General features: G+C 44.2%; 1 protein-coding gene across 1 annotated transcript in view; it reads right to left on the reverse strand.

Moving 5' to 3' along the window:
• Positions 1 to 19,573, reverse strand: part of RIPOR3 (RIPOR family member 3) — a 115,236-nt gene that overhangs the window by 14,854 nt on the left and 80,809 nt on the right. The window contains exons 12-14 of the mRNA XM_066624846.1: positions 16,678 to 16,823; positions 5,851 to 5,980; positions 81 to 680 (exon numbers count right to left, since the gene is read on the reverse strand). Coding sequence (XP_066480943.1) covers positions 81 to 680; positions 5,851 to 5,980; positions 16,678 to 16,823 — 876 coding nt within the window. The remainder of the gene's footprint in view (positions 1 to 80; positions 681 to 5,850; positions 5,981 to 16,677; positions 16,824 to 19,573) is intronic.

Genomic DNA, 19,573 nt, shown 5'->3' on the forward strand with positions numbered 1-19,573 from the left:
TGTGTCTGAGCATAATCCATGAAAACATTCACAGTAAACCCGATGTCTAAGAGGAAGAAAAACATGAGAATAAACTATACCTTTAATTTGCCCCGGATACAGAAAACCTGGTATTCTAATTCCTCCAGCTGCGTGGACCCTGGATGCTGCAATTTAAGCAAATGTAACACTTCCTGCAGAGTTTTCTCAGTCAATGTGGTGCTTCCACCTGGTTTGGCTTCAGTGTCATCTTTCAACCCTCTCTGACCGGCAGAGAAGGTCTTTCCTTGCTGCACCGATGGACCACTCCACTCCCAGGGGATGGACTTGCCTTCATTTGTCTCCTGAGCCGATGAATGCGCTGGGATCACTGGAGCAGTATCTGCATGGGGAGTCTCTTGGAGGATATCAAGAGTCCTTCGGCCAAGAGGCTGGCACAGCAATACATCCCTTTCTGCACAAACCTCCTGTAGGATACTCAATGGCAGCTTCCTCTGATTTGAAGGCGGAGTCACGTTTCTGCTTTCTGCCCCTTTCTGGTCCTCAGAGCTGAACGAGCTACCTTCAGTCGTCTCGGTGAGGCTGTGGCTTACACTCCTTGGACGCATATCAAAATCACAGACAGCCAAGTAGCTCAATATGCAAGAATCTTGGACCTCATCCCCAATATCTGTAGGCTTTTTCCCTTGCTGGAAAACAGACTGTAGCAAGGATTTGAGAAAGGTAAATGAATTTGCTTAGTGTTCCTTTGTACAATGCCCTTATAGCAGGTAAGCTGAACCTCTAAACTATTTATTATTATTATTATTATTATTATTATTATTATTATTATTATTATTATTATTATTATTAATAATAATAATAATAATAATAATAATAATAATAATAATAATAATAATATACTGCTTTTTAACAAAGTTCACAAAGCGGTTTACAGAGAAAAATCAAATAACTAATGGCTCCCTGTCCCAAAAGTCCTCACAATCTAAAAGATGCTATTATATATATTTAAATGTATGCCCTTTTATGTAAGCTAAATGCATATTTCTTGCTGGTAGATCTCTCCCCTGCCTTCCAAAAACTGCTTGAAGATACCTGGTGCTTTACTATATCTTCAATGTATTTATGAACAACAGTTCTATACAGCAAGGCTTTAAACAGAAGCAGGATATGCAACAAGATGACATTTATTTAGAACAAGGGTCTCTAAACTTTTCGGCCAAAGGGCCGCATCAAATATCTGGCACAGTGTCGAGGGCCAGAAAAAAAAATTAAATATAACGTTTAAATAAATACATTAGAGATGGAACTTAGATGAATGAATGAATGAATGAATGAATGAATGAATGAATGAATGAATGAATGAGCTTAAATTTCCAGGATATCTCCAAGCACAAACACAGCCCAAGAAATAAAGCACACACTTAAATGGACCCTTATTCCCCTGCCCTACAAGCACAACTCTGCTTGGGTTTGCTCAACTGGGCCAGAGGCTCTCAGGGGATCAGAATCTGGCCGTGGGCTGCGTCTGACCCCCAGGTCAGGGTTTGGAGACCCCTGATTTGGAAGGAAGTACTAAATGTGTGGGGCCCTCCCATATATATTTGGCAAAGAAACAAATGTATCTCAGTGGTACTGAAAAGAAAAATAGTTCATTGTACTGGGGGAAGGCCGACAGGAGCCGAGGGGCATCCGGTTCGGGACTCCTCATCCCTATGGGATGAGGATGGGGAGGTTAGAGAACAACAAGACAAAGGCAGGGTAGGAGAAGAAATTGGGAAAGGTAGGGTGAAGGGATGTGATAGACGGTTTGGCACAATGAGAGGATGCGGGGACAAAGGAGCAAATAAGCAGCCCATCCTGGGGCATTCCGTGTATAAATGCTTTTATGCGAATGCCCGAAGTCTACGAGCAAAGGTGGGAGAACTGGAATGTCTGGTGACAAGGGAAAATATTGACATAGTGGGCATAACGGAAACCTGGTGGAATGCGGAGAATCAGTGGGATACCGCAATCCCGGGCTATAAACTCTACAGGAGGGACAGGCAGGGGCGTGTTGGGGGTGGGGTGGCCCTTTATGTTAAGGAAGGGATAGAATCCAGCAAAGTAGAGATTGAAGGTGGGTCCGACTCCACCGTAGAATCTCTGTGGGTTAAATTACCAGGCTTGTGCAGCAATGTAATACTGGGGGCGTGCTATCGTCCTCCAGACCAGAAATCTGATGGGGACCTTGAAATGAGGAAACAGATCAGGGAGGTGACAAGGAAGGACAGGGTTGTAATCATGGGGGACTTCAATTATCCTCATATTGACTGGGTCAATTTGTGTTCTGGTCACGATAAGGAAACCGGATTTCTTGACGTGCTAAATGACTGTGGCTTGGATCAGCTAGTCAAGGAGCCCACCAGAGGACAGGTGACTCTGGATTTAATTTTGTGCGGTACGCAGGACCTGGTTAGAGATGTAAACGTTACTGAGCCATTGGGGAACAGTGATCATGCTGCGATCCGTTTTGATGTGCACGTTGGGGGAAGAATACCAGGCAAATCTCTAACAAAAACCCTTGACTTCCGACGGGTGGACTTCCCTCAAATGAGGAGGCTGGTTAGAAGGAGGTTGAAAGGGAGGGTAAAAAGAGTCCAGTCTCTCCAGAGTGCATGGAGGCTGCTTAAAACAACAGTAATAGAGGCCCAGCAGAGGTGTATACCGCAAAGAAAGAAGGGTTCCACTAAATCCAGGAGAGTGCCCGCATGGCTAACCAGCCAAGTTAGAGAGGCTGTGAAGGGCAAGGAAGCTTCCTTCCGTAAATGGAAGTCTTGCCCTAATGAAGAGAATAAAAAGGAACATAAACTGTGGCAAAAGAAATGTAAGAAGGTGATAGGGGAGGCCAAGCGAGACTATGAGGAACGCATGGCCAGCAACATTAAGGGGAATAATAAAAGCTTCTTCAAATATGTTAGAAGCAGGAAACCCGCCAGAGAAGCGGTTGGCCCTCTGGATGGTGAGGGAGGGAAAGGGGAGATAAAAGGAGACTTAGAGATGGCAGAGAAATTAAATGAGTTCTTTGCATCTGTCTTCACGGCAGAAGACCTCGGGCAGATACCGCTGCCCGAACGGCCCCTCCTAACCGAGGAGTTAAGTCAGATAGAGGTTAAAAGAGAAGATGTTTCAGACCTCATTGATAAATTAAAGATCAATAAGTCACCGGGCCCTGATGGCATACACCCAAGGGTTATTAAGGAATTGAAGAATGAAGTTGCAGATCTTTTGACTAAGGTATGCAACTTGTCCCTCAAAACAGCCACGGTACCAGAAGATTGGAGGATAGCAAATGTCACGCCTATTTTTAAAAAGGGAAAGAGGGGGGACCCGGGAAACTATAGGCCGGTCAGCCTAACATCCATACCGGGTAAGATGGTGGAATGCCTCATCAAAGATAGGATCTCAAAACACATAGACGAACAGGCCTTGCTGAGGGAGAGTCAGCATGGCTTCTGTAAGGGTAAGTCTTGCCTCACAAACCTTATAGAATTCTTTGAAAAGGTCAACAGGCATGTGGATGTGGGAGAACCCGTGGACATTATATATCTGGACTTTCAGAAGGCATTTGACACGGTCCCTCACCAAAGGCTACTGAAAAAACTCCACAGTCAGGGAATTAGAGGACAGGTCCTCTCGTGGATTGAGAACTGGTTGGAGGCCAGGAAGCAGCGAGTGGGTGTCAATGGGCAATTTTCACAATGGAGAGAGGTGAAAAGCGGTGTGCCCCAAGGATCTGTCCTGGGACCGGTGCTTTTCAACCTCTTCATAAATGACCTGGAGACAGGGTTGAGCAGTGAAGTGGCTAAGTTTGCAGACGACACCAAACTTTTCCGAGTGGTAAAGACCAGAAGTGATTGTGAGGAGCTCCAGAAAGATCTCTCCAGACTGGCAGAATGGGCAGCAAAATGGCAGATGCGCTTCAATGTCAGTAAGTGTAAAGTCATGCACATTGGGGCAAAAAATCAAAACTTTAGATATAGGCTGATGGGTTCTGAGCTGTCTGTGACAGATCAGGAGAGAGATCTTGGGGTGGTGGTGGACAGGTCGATGAAAGTGTCGACCCAATGTGCGGCGGCAGTGAAGAAGGCCAATTCTATGCTTGGGATCATTAGGAAGGGTATTGAGAACAAAACGGCTAATATTATAATGCCGTTGTACAAATCGATGGTAAGGCCACACCTGGAGTATTGTGTCCAGTTCTGGTCGCCGCATCTCAAAAAAGACATAGTGGAAATGGAAAAGGTGCAAAAGAGAGCGACTAAGATGATTACGGGGCTGGGGCACCTTCCTTATGAGGAAAGGCTACGGCATTTGGGCCTCTTCAGCCTAGAAAAGAGACGCTTGAGGGGGGACATGATTGAGACATACAAAATTATGCAGGGGATGGACAGAGTGGATAGGGAGATGCTCTTTACACTCTCACATAATACCAGAACCAGGGGACATCCACTAAAATTGAGTGTTGGGCGGGTTAGGACAGACAAAAGAAAATATTTCTTTACTCAGCGCGTGGTCAGTCTGTGGAACTCCTTGCCACAGGATGTGGTGCTGGCGTCTAGCCTAGACGCCTTTAAAAGGGGATTGGACAAGTTTCTGGAGGAAAAATCCATTATGGGGTACAAGCCATGATGTGTATGCGCAACCTCCTGATTTTAGGAATGGGTTAAGTCAGAATGCCAGATGTAGGGGAGAGCACCAGGACGAGGTCTCTTGTTATCTGGTGTGCTCCCTGGGGCATTTGGTGGGCCGCTGTGAGATACAGGAAGCTGGACTAGATGGGCCTATGGCCTGATCCAGTGGGGCTGTTCTTATGTTCTTATGTTCTTATGTACGATACATCACATGTCGAAGCAGAAGCACATCTAATCAGCACTGACCACCTCCACGCATGCTCCCGGATTCAGCATTGGGAAGAGTGCAAAACTTCAGTTGGCTGATGGGCACATGCAGCTAAGAGATGTGCTTACATAGAATTACGTTGCACTTGCAGATCTAAATCTAGCAAGGGGAAGCATGTGTGAAACCGGTGCTTAGGGGAATGGATCTTTCTGGTTAGAGAGTAGTCCAGCTGTTTAGTCCTCTACAGACTCAACTATACAGATTTCTTTCAGCTTTAAAATATTAACGCCATTTAGTTATTTGATTTTTCTCTGTAAACCACTTTGTGAACTTTTAGTTGAAAAGCGGTATATAAATACTGTTAATTAATTAATTAACCCATTTGCATTATCCTGAGCTGGCAATGTATCTCAGGGCACAATCCCAAAGGCGTCCTCGGTCAGCTTGTGCCAGACCAACAGTGTTGTGAAAGTGCTATAAAGTCCTCACACCATCTGAGGACTGAGGCTGGCCCAAGCCCTGATGGGCCAGCAGAAAGGTAAGCCTGTGTCGGCTGGCACAGGGATCTAAGGCACAGGGAGGGTGGGAAGGAAGAGTTTCGGGGCAGGGGAGTACAGATGGCACGTGGGCCCATGGGTGGGCCACGGATGAGCAGGGGGTAGGGCCAGGATCTGGCATTTGTGTCGGATCCTAACCCTGGTCCTGGGCAGCACATAGCATCAATGGGCTGCTCAGATCAGCGCCACCTCTTGAGGAAGTGTAGATCTGAGTAGCCCATTGGGGCTGCTGCGGCATTACCCAGGGTAAAGGGACTGCATTCCCCTTGCCCTGGACTGAGCCACATTTGACCCCAACCCTACGTTAGATACGTAGGGAAGCTAGCTGGCCTCCCCGTTCCGGCACAGGAAAAGACTGGGCTGTCTGTTACATTTCTTGAGATTTTCTCATCTATTTCATAAGAGCTGTAGGTTACTCACACGATATACTCACAAGATAGTATTTATCTCGGAAGCTGGGAGTACTTGGTGGAGTCCAGCTATATATGGAGTTTTTCCTGCTCCCAACAGAAAACTTGGTTGTGGATCCAGGAGACAAAATTAAGTTCTCTCTGTCAAAAGGGCTGTGAAAGAAAAAGGCCATTTATTCAAGATTTGAACTCAAAGATTAGAAAGCCACCATATGCTTATCTGAGGGCCAAAGCCCCAAAAATGTATTCTTTAGGTCTAACAAAATCCAGGTTTTTCTAGTCTAGGTTTTGCTCTTGCAACAAATGTGGTATCATTATTCCTATGCTGCTGAGAATATATTTGTCTAACTTCAAACATCTCTTTTGATATAAAAAATATTGTAATTTCCCAGTTTAAAAAATAACAATTTCCCTGCAGAAATGCAATTTTCCACCACTTAGCATTTCAGTTGTAGCTGTGAGTACATTATAGACTATGGTTGTAAGAGTGTCATTGGCACCTATCGACTAGGATGAATGGTACAAATCCTGACTAAGCATATGCGTTTCTTTCATAATGAAGGAAAAATTTAACTGAATCAGGTCCTTTGAGTTCCATTCTCATGTATCACAAAATGAGTTCCTATGGGACTCCAATGAACTCAGATGAGCCATTGGTAACATTCTTCATCATTACAAAGAGGCTGGTGGAAGGGGGCCTTCTTTGCAGCACAGCAAGATGGTGTTGGGTTCTCCCACCCCCATCTGTTTTTAAAAGTTGGAAAAAAACATCAGAACATCTGGCATCATAAGAGAATGTTGGGAAGCTCCTCCCACTCCATTATGAAAATGAAAGGAAGTAACTGGTTAAAATCAAAATCACTTTTTAAACAAATAATTAACTAGGGATGCAATCCAATGCATACTTTCCTGAGAGTAACCCTCACTGAACATTGTAAATGAATGATTTCTGAAATTAAAAAAAAAAAAATCTGGTACACATCTCATCCCCACACTAGCTCTGTCATGCCATGTTGTGACCTCAAGGTTTATTTTTAATACTTTGAAGGCTGGTCAGTCCCCTGCTGTACAACACAGTTGCAAAAGTAGTCATCTAGCACAATTGTTTTCTAACTTGAGGGAACTGGTTCCACGTTGACTTGTGTGTGGATGAGCTCTGCACTTCTGCTAGTGAAGCCCTGTTTAATTCTGCTTGAGGGTGCACACTCTTGAAACAGGTGAGTGACCTAGAACTACATGCAGCACTCCTCAGAGGAAAATCAGTTATTGGAGAGGCAAGCTGTTCCTAGAACCCAGCAACACTTAATAAAGAAAGCAAAAATATACAGCCCTACTTGTAGAACTGTACGAGTTCCATTTCAGTGCGGTTCATATTCACGTCAAAGAAGCCAGAATTTGTGACTGATTCTGCAAAATTATGCAAATTAAGTTGCTTAACTCTGTTCCATCTTTGTTTTGCCCAGTTGTGCCTTTGATGGCCTTTATTCTCAGGTGGCAGTCTTGGCAATACACAAGATGCTTGAAAGAGCACTGAACCCCAGAATTCCCTGACCCTAAAAATCTTCCTCACTCCTCCTGCTACTTCACCTTAAGTAGACCCAGCATCATGAGATAGCATCATTGGGCATCTGCTGGGGCCCTCACCCAAAAAGGCAATCCACTGTTCCTTGGAACCCCAGAGGCTGGGACCACGGTTGCCAAAGCAGTGAGGGGAGGGCACTGTTGACCCTCCTGGAGCATATGTCCCACCTTGGAAAAGTGCCTCCATTGCTCTCTACCTAGGCTTCTGCTCCTCTTCCACACAGAGTCTATTCACCTCCCTCTCCACTACCTACTGGTTGGGCCAATGAGGATGACAGAGACAGCTCCTGCTCCTTCTTGCTGCTGCCACCAGTTCCTTCCCTCATTGCTGCCTCTCCTTGTAGGCCCAGTTATGGCATGGAGATAGAAAAGGAGAGACTGTTCACATTCCTCGACTGTCCAATTACCTACCAGGGCCAATGGAGCTGGCTGGGGCAGCAGCTGCTCTTCACTACCACCTGCCACTATCCCAATTGGCCACCATCCACCATCCCTCATCCTGAGAGGGCATGAGAGTAGGTAGTAGCTATCAAGACTCAGGAGCAGCTGCTGGCTTGGGGAGAGGGTTGGTTGCCCACCAGCCATTCATACAGCCCAAAATGTAGGTGGCCCACTGTCATGAATATGTACAGTTTAGGCCTAGGTTAGCATGTGAAGCCTGAACCAAACTAAGTCAGTAACGGAGAAGTGGCTAACAATTCCTAGCTGCAAGAATGTGAGTAAACAAACAAAAAGATTGTTGTCTCTCCCTTGCTGGCCAGAAAGGACAGACAACAAGAATTACAACCCATTGGAATGTTTAACACCTCAGTAAACTGAGGGGCGCCTGATCAAGCGGAATGGAATGCAGCTATGGATCTCCAGTTGGGAGGGGTAAGAGCTAGGAGGGCTAGCAACCAGACCCACTGGTTCTGAAGAAGGTTCTATCCTCAAAAGTTTCTGATTGGACAGTCTAAATAAGTATGAAGTCACCTCAGTACTATTAGCATAAGAAGTATGATGAGTGCCCCAAAGGGTGTGTCCAGTGCTTCTTGGGCAGAGTTTTTGGGTGCAACATCCTGCATTATCCTCCATTATCCACCATGGGCATCTGGCCTCACAGGTAGCCTGGAGCTAAGAGATCTACAAGAGTAACTGACCAAGGTGAGAAATAGGTATTAATACAGATAGCCAGCTAGTTTTATTATTTTATTGCTGATATATTTCCTAGATGTTTATGCCTCTAGCATTTGCTGCCTTTTGTAACCTTATGTACTTAATAAACTAAAATATCTTTTACCAAGTTGTTTCATTGTCTGTTGGGGACAAAGTTTCAGAATCCTGCCTAGCCGTTCAACAAGCTACCAAGTGCCCATTGAGGTCTAGTAACTTGAGGACTGAAGCTTAAATTGGAGAAAGAGCCCAGTGCCTGCAAGGGATAGAGTTAAGCCTAGAGGGTCTCGGTGTCCCTGGACTGAGGCACTGGCACATACAGGGTGGTGGCAGTATTACTGGACAGCGGGGCCTTGAGGGCTTTAGCGTTTGAGAACCAAGAACTCTGAGCATCCCAAACCCCCCTAAGTTTGCAACACCCACCAGGAGTGGCATCAGAAGTCATCTAGGTCACTCATGGCACAAATGCCCATGCCCATCAGAGAGTTAGACCTTGTCAGAACCACCCCTGAATCCTCAGTACTCATGTCAGCACCCAATAAACCATCAAGGTACAGGTGAGGGTGCTACGATGGGCCCAGTGAAATCTTTGCCTAGGGACCTCAGTATGCTGCTAGAGGCAAGGGCCTGTTGCAGGCTTGTTCTCCTACATACATCTCCTCCCTCCTCTTGTTCTCCCTCCTCTGAGGGCAGGAGGTCTGGTCTAGAGGGTAGAGCCTCTGACTGCCTGAAGATAACATCCACAAGGTCGCCAGTTCGAGGCCACCGGCACTGTGCGACCTTGGAGCAGCTGACAAGCTGAAGCCGAGCAATTCCATCTGCTCTGAGCGTGGGAGGATGGAGGCCAGAATGTGAAGCCAGATCGGAATGAAACACCTTGAATGTAGTCGTTCTTGAAAGAAAGAACCTTCTTTGAAATTGTAAAAATCCCTATTTTAAATAGGGATTTAGATAAAGCCTGCCTATGTAAACCGCCTTGAATAAAGTCTTGAATAAAGACCAAGAAAGGCGGTATATAAATACCTGTTATTATTATTATTATTACATCACAAGATATTTCTCTATTTCCATGCACACTTTCCTAGCCCCAAAAGCTAGAAATGTGGGATGTTAACAAGGAAAATATAAGATGCTTTAGGCTGTTGAAAAATGTGGGAAAGTGTTTTAGGCTACTGAATTCTGTGCTTAAATTCCACGCTGACTAATAAATATTTATGTATATAGAACCAGTACAGACATAACCTTCCTGCACTGTAACCATTATTAAGCTATTTGGAGTAGACTGCAAGCAGCCTCCTGCAGCCCTCAGTCTTTTGGGGGTCATATTCCATTCACCCTTCCCCTGACAACCAGGGTTAAAAAGCTCTGGTTAAAAAGAAACCTTGTTATCATTAACTGTGATGCAAATAAGTGTAGATGTACACTTATAGCCATAGTGAAAACTCCCACGGAAGATAAAAATAATTTATAAACAAGCAGAGAGGGAATGCATGAAACTGCCACTTGTTTCCACTACCTATGGGTTCAAAAGTGGGATCTTCACATATGCACCAGGCCACAATGTTATGTAAATCTGAAACCTCCACATTCAGTTGTTTGGTTCAACCTGGGCCAGTCTTGTTTCTCTACCCCCATCCCAACTGTTTTTTTGCTCAGTAATCATAACAAAAGGCAAAAACAGTGGCTTAAGATAAAGCCATCATCATCTGAACATGGCCACACGTGCTTATTTTGTGACAAAGGTAACTATTTCAGCTTCTGGGGTTGGGCTGAATGTATATTTGCAATCAAAAGACACATCCATTCTTATCAAGAGATATTTGCATGTCTTTATTAACACTTATATGCTGCTTTTCCACCTAAAACATGCACAACTGAGGCATGTGTGTCCAAAAATAATAAAGTCAATCTCAGACATAGGACTTTGTCTGAATGAATGATAATCTTGCTGGGGGGGAAGGGAGAATTCTGCATACTATGAATATTCCCCAAGCTGTGCTTCACTCTCCCATCCAAGTCCCACTGCTTTCAAACTAGATCTGCTTATGTCTTAAATTATGCTTAGAGATTTCTGTACTCTGTCCAAGAAGCCTGGATAGAGTCTGAAGACAGTCCATTCTCAGCAGTGTTCTTCATTTTGAAGGTGCTGTAGTCATGTAGGGTGCCCCCATTGTCCAGGAAAGGCAGGGTACAAATGTAGACAATAAGTAAATAACATCATGGCAGTAACACCCCTGCCATGTTAGCCTAATGCAGGTTAATTAGCTAAAACGAGACCATGTCACACAGCTGGAGTTTGTTAAAGTGAGCTACTACAGGAAGATTAGCAGTCCATCTGGTTTTTCTCAGATGGCAAATTAACAGGAGCTCTCCAAATTACAGAGACACTTCCATCCAAAACAGGCACTGCAGTTCCAAATGCCAGACCTTCATAAAATTTAATTGTTCATTTCCAACAGTTGCATTTCAGTTTACTACCAATGTGTAAAAAAATATTTTTTAAACAGCTTTGAGAGAGATATGTTTACAAATTGCTTCAATTTATCTCTGAGTGGAGGCTGCAGCTCTGATCACCAGCATGTGCCCACAGGTGCATGCATGCACCCAAGCATGTACAAAGGCACATAAATCAAGTCTTGTGATCACCTAGGGCAGTGTTCTTCAATCTTCAAGTTGAAACCAAAATGGGGTCATGAAGCCTCATTGAAGGGGTCGCGGCAAGCTTTCAGAGCCTGTGCAAGAAAGGGCTTGGATCCAATCCAATCATGGGCCTGCCTTATCAGACTGAGTTCTTGATATAATCCTTCACAGCCTCTTCTCACTGCCTTGACACACAGCTCTCAAGATAGACCCTGTTCAGGTTACTACCTCACATGGCTGTTGTAAAGACACAAGAGTTTGGGGGAAATGGGGCTGGTGGGATCAAGTCACAGAAGGATTGGCAGTGGATCCCCCGTGGCCTACTTTATTGGGGTCATGGCCCCATTGACTGGTGGGAGTACCACACTTTGAGCAATAAAACATACAATTGCTGTGTACACACCTCACCATGGTTCATCTTCATAGCATTTTAAACTGTGCGCCTTTTTGGGACAAAGAACCATTTATTTAGCTATGCAGAGCCCTATTTGAATGCTTTTGTTGAAAAGCATTATAATTAATGTAGAAACAATGGTTTGATGCTAGTATAGATATACATACATCTTTAAAACATTTATTTTATGGAGAAAAACATTTATTTATGGAGAACTCATGCAAGGAAAGCGCCCTATAGGTAGACCACAGCTGCGATACAAGGACATCTGCAAGAGGGATCTGAAGGCCTTAGGAGTGGACCTCAACAGGTGGGAAACCCTGGCCTCTGAGCAGCCCGCTTGGAGGCAGGCTGTGCAGCATGGCCTTTCCCAGTTTGAAGAGACACTTGGCCAACAGTCTGAGGCTAAGAGGCAAAGAAGGAAGGCCCATAGCCAGTGAATTGGCCTTTTCAGCCACACTAGCCGCTGTTCCAGAACCACCATAGTCTTTCGCGACTGAAGGTTGCATACATACATAAAACATTTATACACATATTTCTGAAAATGAAACTTCTGATAGATTTCTCAGTGGCTATTACTTATGATTGCTTCCAGCATGTCTTTAAATGTCAAGGGAACAATGGAGGAAGAGAAGTCTGCCTCTCGCTCCTGCTTGAGGGCTTTCTGGATGGACCACTCTGAGCAAAAGGACAATGGTCTAGAAGGGTCTTCGGCCTGACCCAGTAGATTTTTCTTACCTGGAACTTTTGAATATCTCTCTACACATAGGTACCTGAAGATACACGATACTTTTAAGAAACACACCATAACATTGGTGCCCCCAGAGCAGTCCTGTTTGCCATGCAAAGCAGGAAGTCCCCCTCCTACCAAAAAAAAAAAAATGTGCAGGAGAGTAGCCAGACAGAGATAGCAAAAAAAGTGCAAATATGAGTTCTTTCATACAAACCCTTTATTGCCAACCCTTTATTGCCAACCCTTCATTCTGTTCTAGCATTTTCATGAAACCTTTTAAACTTTTGACCAGATGGCTGTAGAAGCAGAAAAATTATCAGTAAGTACAGTGAAGGCACAGGCACTAAACTATAACTGGATCAGATACCGGTTTGCTAACTTACAGGGGGAGGGGTCTCAGCTTGCCAAGGTTGGATGAGACAAGAAACTATCGCTTGTATCAAACCATGAAACGAAACTTTCAATTACTTCTTCCCCCTTCCATGTACAAAAGATCAATGGGGCAGGGGACAGTGAAGAAGCACACAAACCATCCATAGTTATTACATCTGAATGTGGCCAAAGGAGTATAGCAACATCTTAATACAGGTTATGCTATACTACATCTAACAGCTGTTACGAGTTCGAATTCACACTGACTTTGTTGGTTAATAGATGTGCCACAAGACTTTTATCCTCCTTTGTTACAGGATATGCTTCTCTCACCCATCTTCTCTCCACTCCTAATTAAAGAAGGTTTAAAAAACTAGTAAAAAAAATTGCTGGTTTTAAATAATTATCTTTTACAATATAAAATTACCTATTGAACTTAGAAGGCAGCCTTGTTTCATTACAAGTAAGAGCCAACAAGCTGCTAGGAAAAAATCACATTGGTTTTGCAAACAAGGTCCCAAGAGAACCTCCTTGGTGCAAATACAAAGTCTCCAGTATTGCAAAAATGTTCCTAGAATTCCTATAAAGATTAGTTCACAAAATGCCATCAATTTAAACATTTCTCAGAAAAATTGATTTTGGCCTTACAACAGTTTGTTCTTGGAGATTAACACCCTTCTGTCTTGCTTCCATCACAAAAAGCTGGGAATCCCCTCACAGTTCTCATTTATTAACAGGTTCCGATGATGTATTTTAAAACACAGAGAGACATAATTTAAGCAGCACAGAAGTTTAGTTGACAGGCATCCTTTCTTGGAACCCCAGCACACTTGCCTCAACGGCCAACAATTCCCAGGGCTCCCTGGGGAGAAGTTCTCCTCAGAGCAATTGCCACGTGAAGGTAGCCAAATGGAATTATTTGCTACTGTTGATGATCCAAAAAATGGACTACACTTAAAAGCACAGCTCTGTGCAGGACTGGGCTATCATGAGGAAGTGTTTGTGCCAGCAGAACAGAGTTCTACTGTTGCAAAATGGCCACCAACAGCACGTGGAGGTCTCTGTCAGGAGCCATCTTCAGAGCACTGCCACAAGACTTGGCAGCACTCTGAAACACTTGCCATGACCACCAGAGAAAGGCCAAAGGGGGCAGGAGTGGATAAAACTGGACAATGAGGAATGGGGGCAGGAAGGCTGCAGGATGGATCCAATGGTGTTGATGCATGTCAGATCCTATCCCCTCTTTTCTCAGCCTCATCGCTTTCTTCTCCTCAGATCTGCACCAACTATGGAGCTTGCGCAGGTCCAAGGAAACCCATTACAGAGCAGAAGGGTTACAAAACCTCGCTCCAAAGCCTCTCAGTCTGCCCCCACTGGATATAGTACACACTTTGTTGGCACAGCTGCACCAGTGTTGTGGGGGAGATATGACTCTGAATAAGGTTTGGCTACTGAAGAGAACCTGACCCCCAGCAAAGCCTGGATGAGAGCCACTTTGAAACCATATGCAAGCTGTTTCAAGCTCCCTTTGAGGAAGAAAAATGTGTACATGTATAACAAAATAAAAACTAGTGAGATACTGTATAGAATTGTGGCCATAGAGCTGGGCTGTATCTGGTGGAAGAATGCCAGTGCCTCAGAATGCCAATGTGTCTCTTTTGCTGCAGCAGTTTCTTTTCCTAAAGTGTTTTTGGGGATGGGATTCTTGAAACTGAACAGTTATACAATTGTATAACCGGCAGCTTCTTCCACAGCATCAGCTGGAAGACAAAGCTGTAGCGATCACAACATTTTAAACATGCAAATAGGAGATAAGGCAGCAATAAAGAGAGGCTCATGGCTACTGCTGTCAAAGTAGCCCTTAACTTTGTATCAAGTGAGCCTTTTCCATCCTACGGGTCTTACTCCTGCTCCTAGGAAGAGACTTTGGGCAGGCCCTATCCCAGCTGAAAGATTACAGGCTCCCCAACACAGTCTCTTCTCCTCTCTCAGTTTTCTGGTGATCTCTCTCCCCTAGCCAATGCTGCTGAAGCAGTTCAGTAGGTAGACAGACTCCTAGATATTCTCATAGACATCTAGGACATCACCATAAAATATATATTGACTCATTTTTCTTGTCTCTTGTGCAACTTCTGAATGCACATTTGTCTTGTGAGAACATTTATACAAATGCTTGCCAAAGTTGCCACAAAGTGTCCCCCATTTAAGTTTAGATTCTCTGTATGCATAGAGAAGAATTCAGCCTTTAGGGAATCTGGCACACACACTTCTGAATTTAAAGACCTCATGAAAGAGAAGGATTGGCAAGCACCAGGTGACTCAGGAGAAATTGTAAAGTTCACTGTAGAACTTTGGCAGGAAAATGGGAGCCTCTGAATCAATTAAACTCTCTGCTGTTCGCTACACAAATTGACTCAATATAGTATTTCTGCCAGCAGACACAAAGCTAGTCTTCAATAGAGGTTTACAATGTAGTTAAACAATCAAGCTAACTCTGATTTAGGCAGTAGCCAACATCCAACACCCCGAAAATCTGTCCAGGTGCTCCCTGAAATTGTATCTGAAGTGTGTATCCCCCAATAAGCATTCAGAAAGGCAGGCAGGGGAAGGTGAAGACCCTAGCAGAATTTAAGATCTATCCTCTGGAGGTACAAGATGATGGTCAAGGAAATATCATCCTTATGCATAGGGAAGCAAAATGATTTCAGAAGTTTGTTTCTTTACAGAGTAGATGTTTAAAAAGTTTAAGGTCACAATTTTGTTTTTTAAAAAACTCTTTCGCTTGGGGGGAGAAATAACTGTACTCTTGTGTGCTATGCACAGCGGTGACTATAGAACAACTTTAGCATTTCAAGTCTGTCTTTAATAGAAAACCATTTACCACAAATGGCTACAAAAGAGGCTCTTAAAAAGTTAAAAAGCAAAGAAGCCCATCACAGTCTCTGTTGGTGAATTTTTGAAGTGCCACAAGTGTGCTTACCCAGAAATGGTTATAGAACTTTACAATGGTGCACACGCACACTCAGAATCCACTACAGTCATTAGGTTGAGATTCAATATAGGAAAGTTGATGAACAGCTAAGCAATTTGTTTCAGGTGGTGCTCTTCCCGTCCCCCTTTTTTAAGCTTTAGTCAAATGTTTGTGTTTTCGCCTTGTAAAAAGCTTTCAACTTGGTTTCACTATAAGAGTCCATTCTTCGTATCTGTATGGGCACGCCCACAGGACAAGCAATGCGAGCATCCATTTCACCCAAAGCAGTTCGTTTTAAAAACTGAAGCCAGACGCAACTGCTGTTAGAGTTACCAGTAACAAACAGCTAAGAACAGGATTTTAAGAGAGAGACCAAACAAGGATCACAACTTGAATGTTCGTTTCTCCAACCCCCCCTACACATTCTTCCAAAGGATGCAGTTATAAAGCTGAGGAACGTCAGGGAAAACACTTGCAGTTTTTGCTACCTAAGCTGTGCTTGGTCTGCAGGCAAAGAGAGAGTGAAGATATGAAGCGTCGTCAATATAATTTGACCCCTTTCCCAATTGTAAGATTCAACGAACAGCGGGGGGGGGGGTCACCTTTGGATTTCTCAGAGAGCAAGCTGACTTCTCCAGAGAGCTAGCTGGAGTGAGAATTATATTTTATAGCATAAGTATATTTTACAGCTCAAATCTCTCTCTCTCTCTCTCTCATCATGCATGATTAAGCTCCATAACATATGGAAACCACTTAGCGGCCAAGAATGCCAGGTCATTGCATACAAAATCCTAAAAGAGATGCAACTTTAGAATGCTGACACTCAGTTTTCCACCTTGGGAAGTTCTCTTTTCCTTGTGAAGTTGTGGGCCTTTTGCCATTCCCTCCAACCTAAATTCTGGGAGAATCATAAAAGCAACATGGCCATCAATACACTCACTCAGTCACTTCTGCTATACCCCACTCATTTGTAATCTGGCCGTTGACATTCAGACCAGTGTACTTACTTCCAGATGACTTCCAGTTGTAGTTTGATGGTACCTAGTTCAGTTATATCCACAATGATGACTCGTGGCCTAGTCATGAAGAAGTCTATGCTGTCACAAGTCACCACACCAACCAAAAGGGTACTCAGTCCCCGCAGTTCTGTGACCTGCAAAGCAGAGGAAGATATTGACTCAGATAGCTACCACAAGAGCAGCCACTGTGGCACTCCCCCCTCAAAGCATTGGGCAGAAAAAAATAGGTCCAGTGTATATTAGTTATGTGAACAAGACTGTCACAGTATGGTAGCAAGGTCAACAGAATGTTCTGCCCAAGGGCATTTTGAAAAATTAAAAGGTTTATTCATACAATTTAGAGAGCAAAAGTTTGTACTGACAATACCATCAATGGATGCATTTGATGCCTAAAAATAATTACTAAAATAAGATTTCAATATATACAGTATAGATTCAAGACAAACCAGAAACCTGCACACACACAGAGAACAACAGAGCCCACAATTACAACAGCTGGAGAGTACACAGGGTATATCTACAACACAGCCATGAAACCAGTCACTGCCTCTCCCCAGGAGCCCCTCTGTGAACTGCAGCATGGTCTGAAGTAACACCACTGACAAAGCTAAGCCAGTTTGGATTTGCTCAGTTTCTGCATGGGTATCCCACTGGAAACCCTATGTGCATCCCCATTCAGGTCCACATAGGAGGAAGACAAGACATGTACAACTAATACACTGCATATAATAATTCAGTGAGGGGAGTTAAGAACACTGATAGGAACCCCCAACACATTCACAAAGCTAGAATCCCCAAGACTCATCTATGAAGATAGCACAAATATAGAACTTAGAAGGGTAGATATCCTATTCATAGCAATACCCCACACTTATATAAGGACATTTACAGCTAACTTGGTGTGGAACATAAAGAACAAGCAAGAGGTTGTATACAGGTAGCTGTCCTATTCATCTGGCAATAAGGCATATAGTAGTTCAAAGGGGACAATTTAGGGTGCAATCCTAACCTGCCCTGGAGCAGGCAAGCCAGCAGGCCTGCGCTGCATCCAAGGCAGGATTGGGGCTGCAAGCGGCTCAGCCTGGGGCAAGGAGAATTGCTTCCCCTTATCCTGGGTAAAGCCGCAGAAGCCCCAATGGGACTACTCAGATCTGTGCCACCTCAAGAGGTGGTGCAAATCCAAGCAGTCCGGGACTGCCCTGAGCTGCCCGGGAACAGGGTTAGGATCCAGCATAACCACTGGATCCTGGCCCTGCCTCCTGCTCACCCCCTCCCATCCCAAAACACCTCCTCCCCACCCTCCCTACGCCTCCCCCAGACCCCTGCATCGGCCAACGCAACCTACCTGCCTCCTGGGACCTGTGTCAGCGTGGGAAGGCTGGCACATGTCCGTGTGTCGGCCTAACCCCACTTTACGGCACTTCCACGACAGCCTTGGGCCGACGCAAGGGACATGCACCGGCCCAAGGCCCGGTTTGGATCGGGCCCTCAGTTTTGGAAATCAGTGTGGAGAAGGGTTAAAAAATTCCCCACACACACACGCCCCTAATTACGATGGCCATTTCACACATGCAAGTCATCAATTGATATTGTGATTGTCGAGTGATAACATACACATGTGAATTTACCCCAGATGGTTAAAGTGTTATGGACTAAGAAAAGCAGAGAATCTAACATGTGGGATTTTAGATTAGCCAAGAACATGAAAGCCAAATCTATCACTTCTTTTTTGAATTAGGAGAAGATGATTCATCTTCACTGGCATTATTCACAACTTGCATGTTTTCTCACAACATATTTGTACAGTGCATCTCAATTACCCTCTCACCATGAAGCAAGGGGGTGAGGGAAAGAACGTTTTAAGCTCATTTCCAAAAGCTCTGCTGGAGAGGGATCAGGAATTCCTGTAACCCTCTTCCCGCCATCCTAGTGACACACACACACACACATAGCCAGAAAGAAGTGTTGCAACAGTTGTTTGCAGAGTTCAAAAGATCCAAACAGGCTGTCACTCCAGAAAACTTCATATGTCAAGAAAAAGCCAATTCACACAAACTTTGGGGGGCTTGTTTCAAAACAAGTTGGCTTATTGCAAACCCAGTTTGGATGGCATCTTGTCATGCAACTAGATTTGCTCTGCACTACATCAAGCAAGAACATGCCCATCTATAGATGCACAAAAAGATAGGTGCTGAGTAGCTTCCAACAAGCATGCTAGTGCTTCAGGTAGGTGACTGGACCCATTTGTGCCCCTAGTCACTGCTCATAAACTAGAACTAGACGGACAAGAAGTCCTGCCAAATTGTTAATCTGAGTATCCAGGATGTGTCACATGACCAAGTTGCAAGTTCAGTCCAACATGACTGAAACTGATTCACACGTGTATGCTTATGACTTGATGAACTCAACAAGTAATGATCTGCTCATGTAAATGGGACATCTCTCTTCTACTACTATAGGCAGAATTTTCATATTACTACAGTGTTTTTCAATGGAGACAGTTCACATATATGTACATCAGATGCAGACAAGTCAAGTCATGTAAGGCATGTGTGAATTAACTCCAACTTAAGCTAATAGGGTAATGACTATCAAGTTTGTTCATTAAGTTCTAAGACTGGAACGTCACTTTAGTTGCCAATTCACAGGTCAATTTGGGGAACGCCAGGTGTTACCTGCACCCCTAACTAGGTCTCAATTTCCAGATTGTGGTTCTGTATCAGGAATGCTTCATAACTTTCCCTGTGAGATGCCTTACCATGACTAGATAGAACAGGCATATACTTGCAACATGTATACTAAATTTTGTGCTTGTGGAGTGCACACATACAAAGACCAGCACTGGAATGTATCAGGAAATAGCTTGTTACACCAAGCCCTGGAA

Source organism: Tiliqua scincoides, chromosome 4 (assembly GCF_035046505.1).
Source record: "Tiliqua scincoides isolate rTilSci1 chromosome 4, rTilSci1.hap2, whole genome shotgun sequence".
NCBI classification, from domain to species: Eukaryota; Metazoa; Chordata; class Lepidosauria; order Squamata; family Scincidae; genus Tiliqua; species Tiliqua scincoides.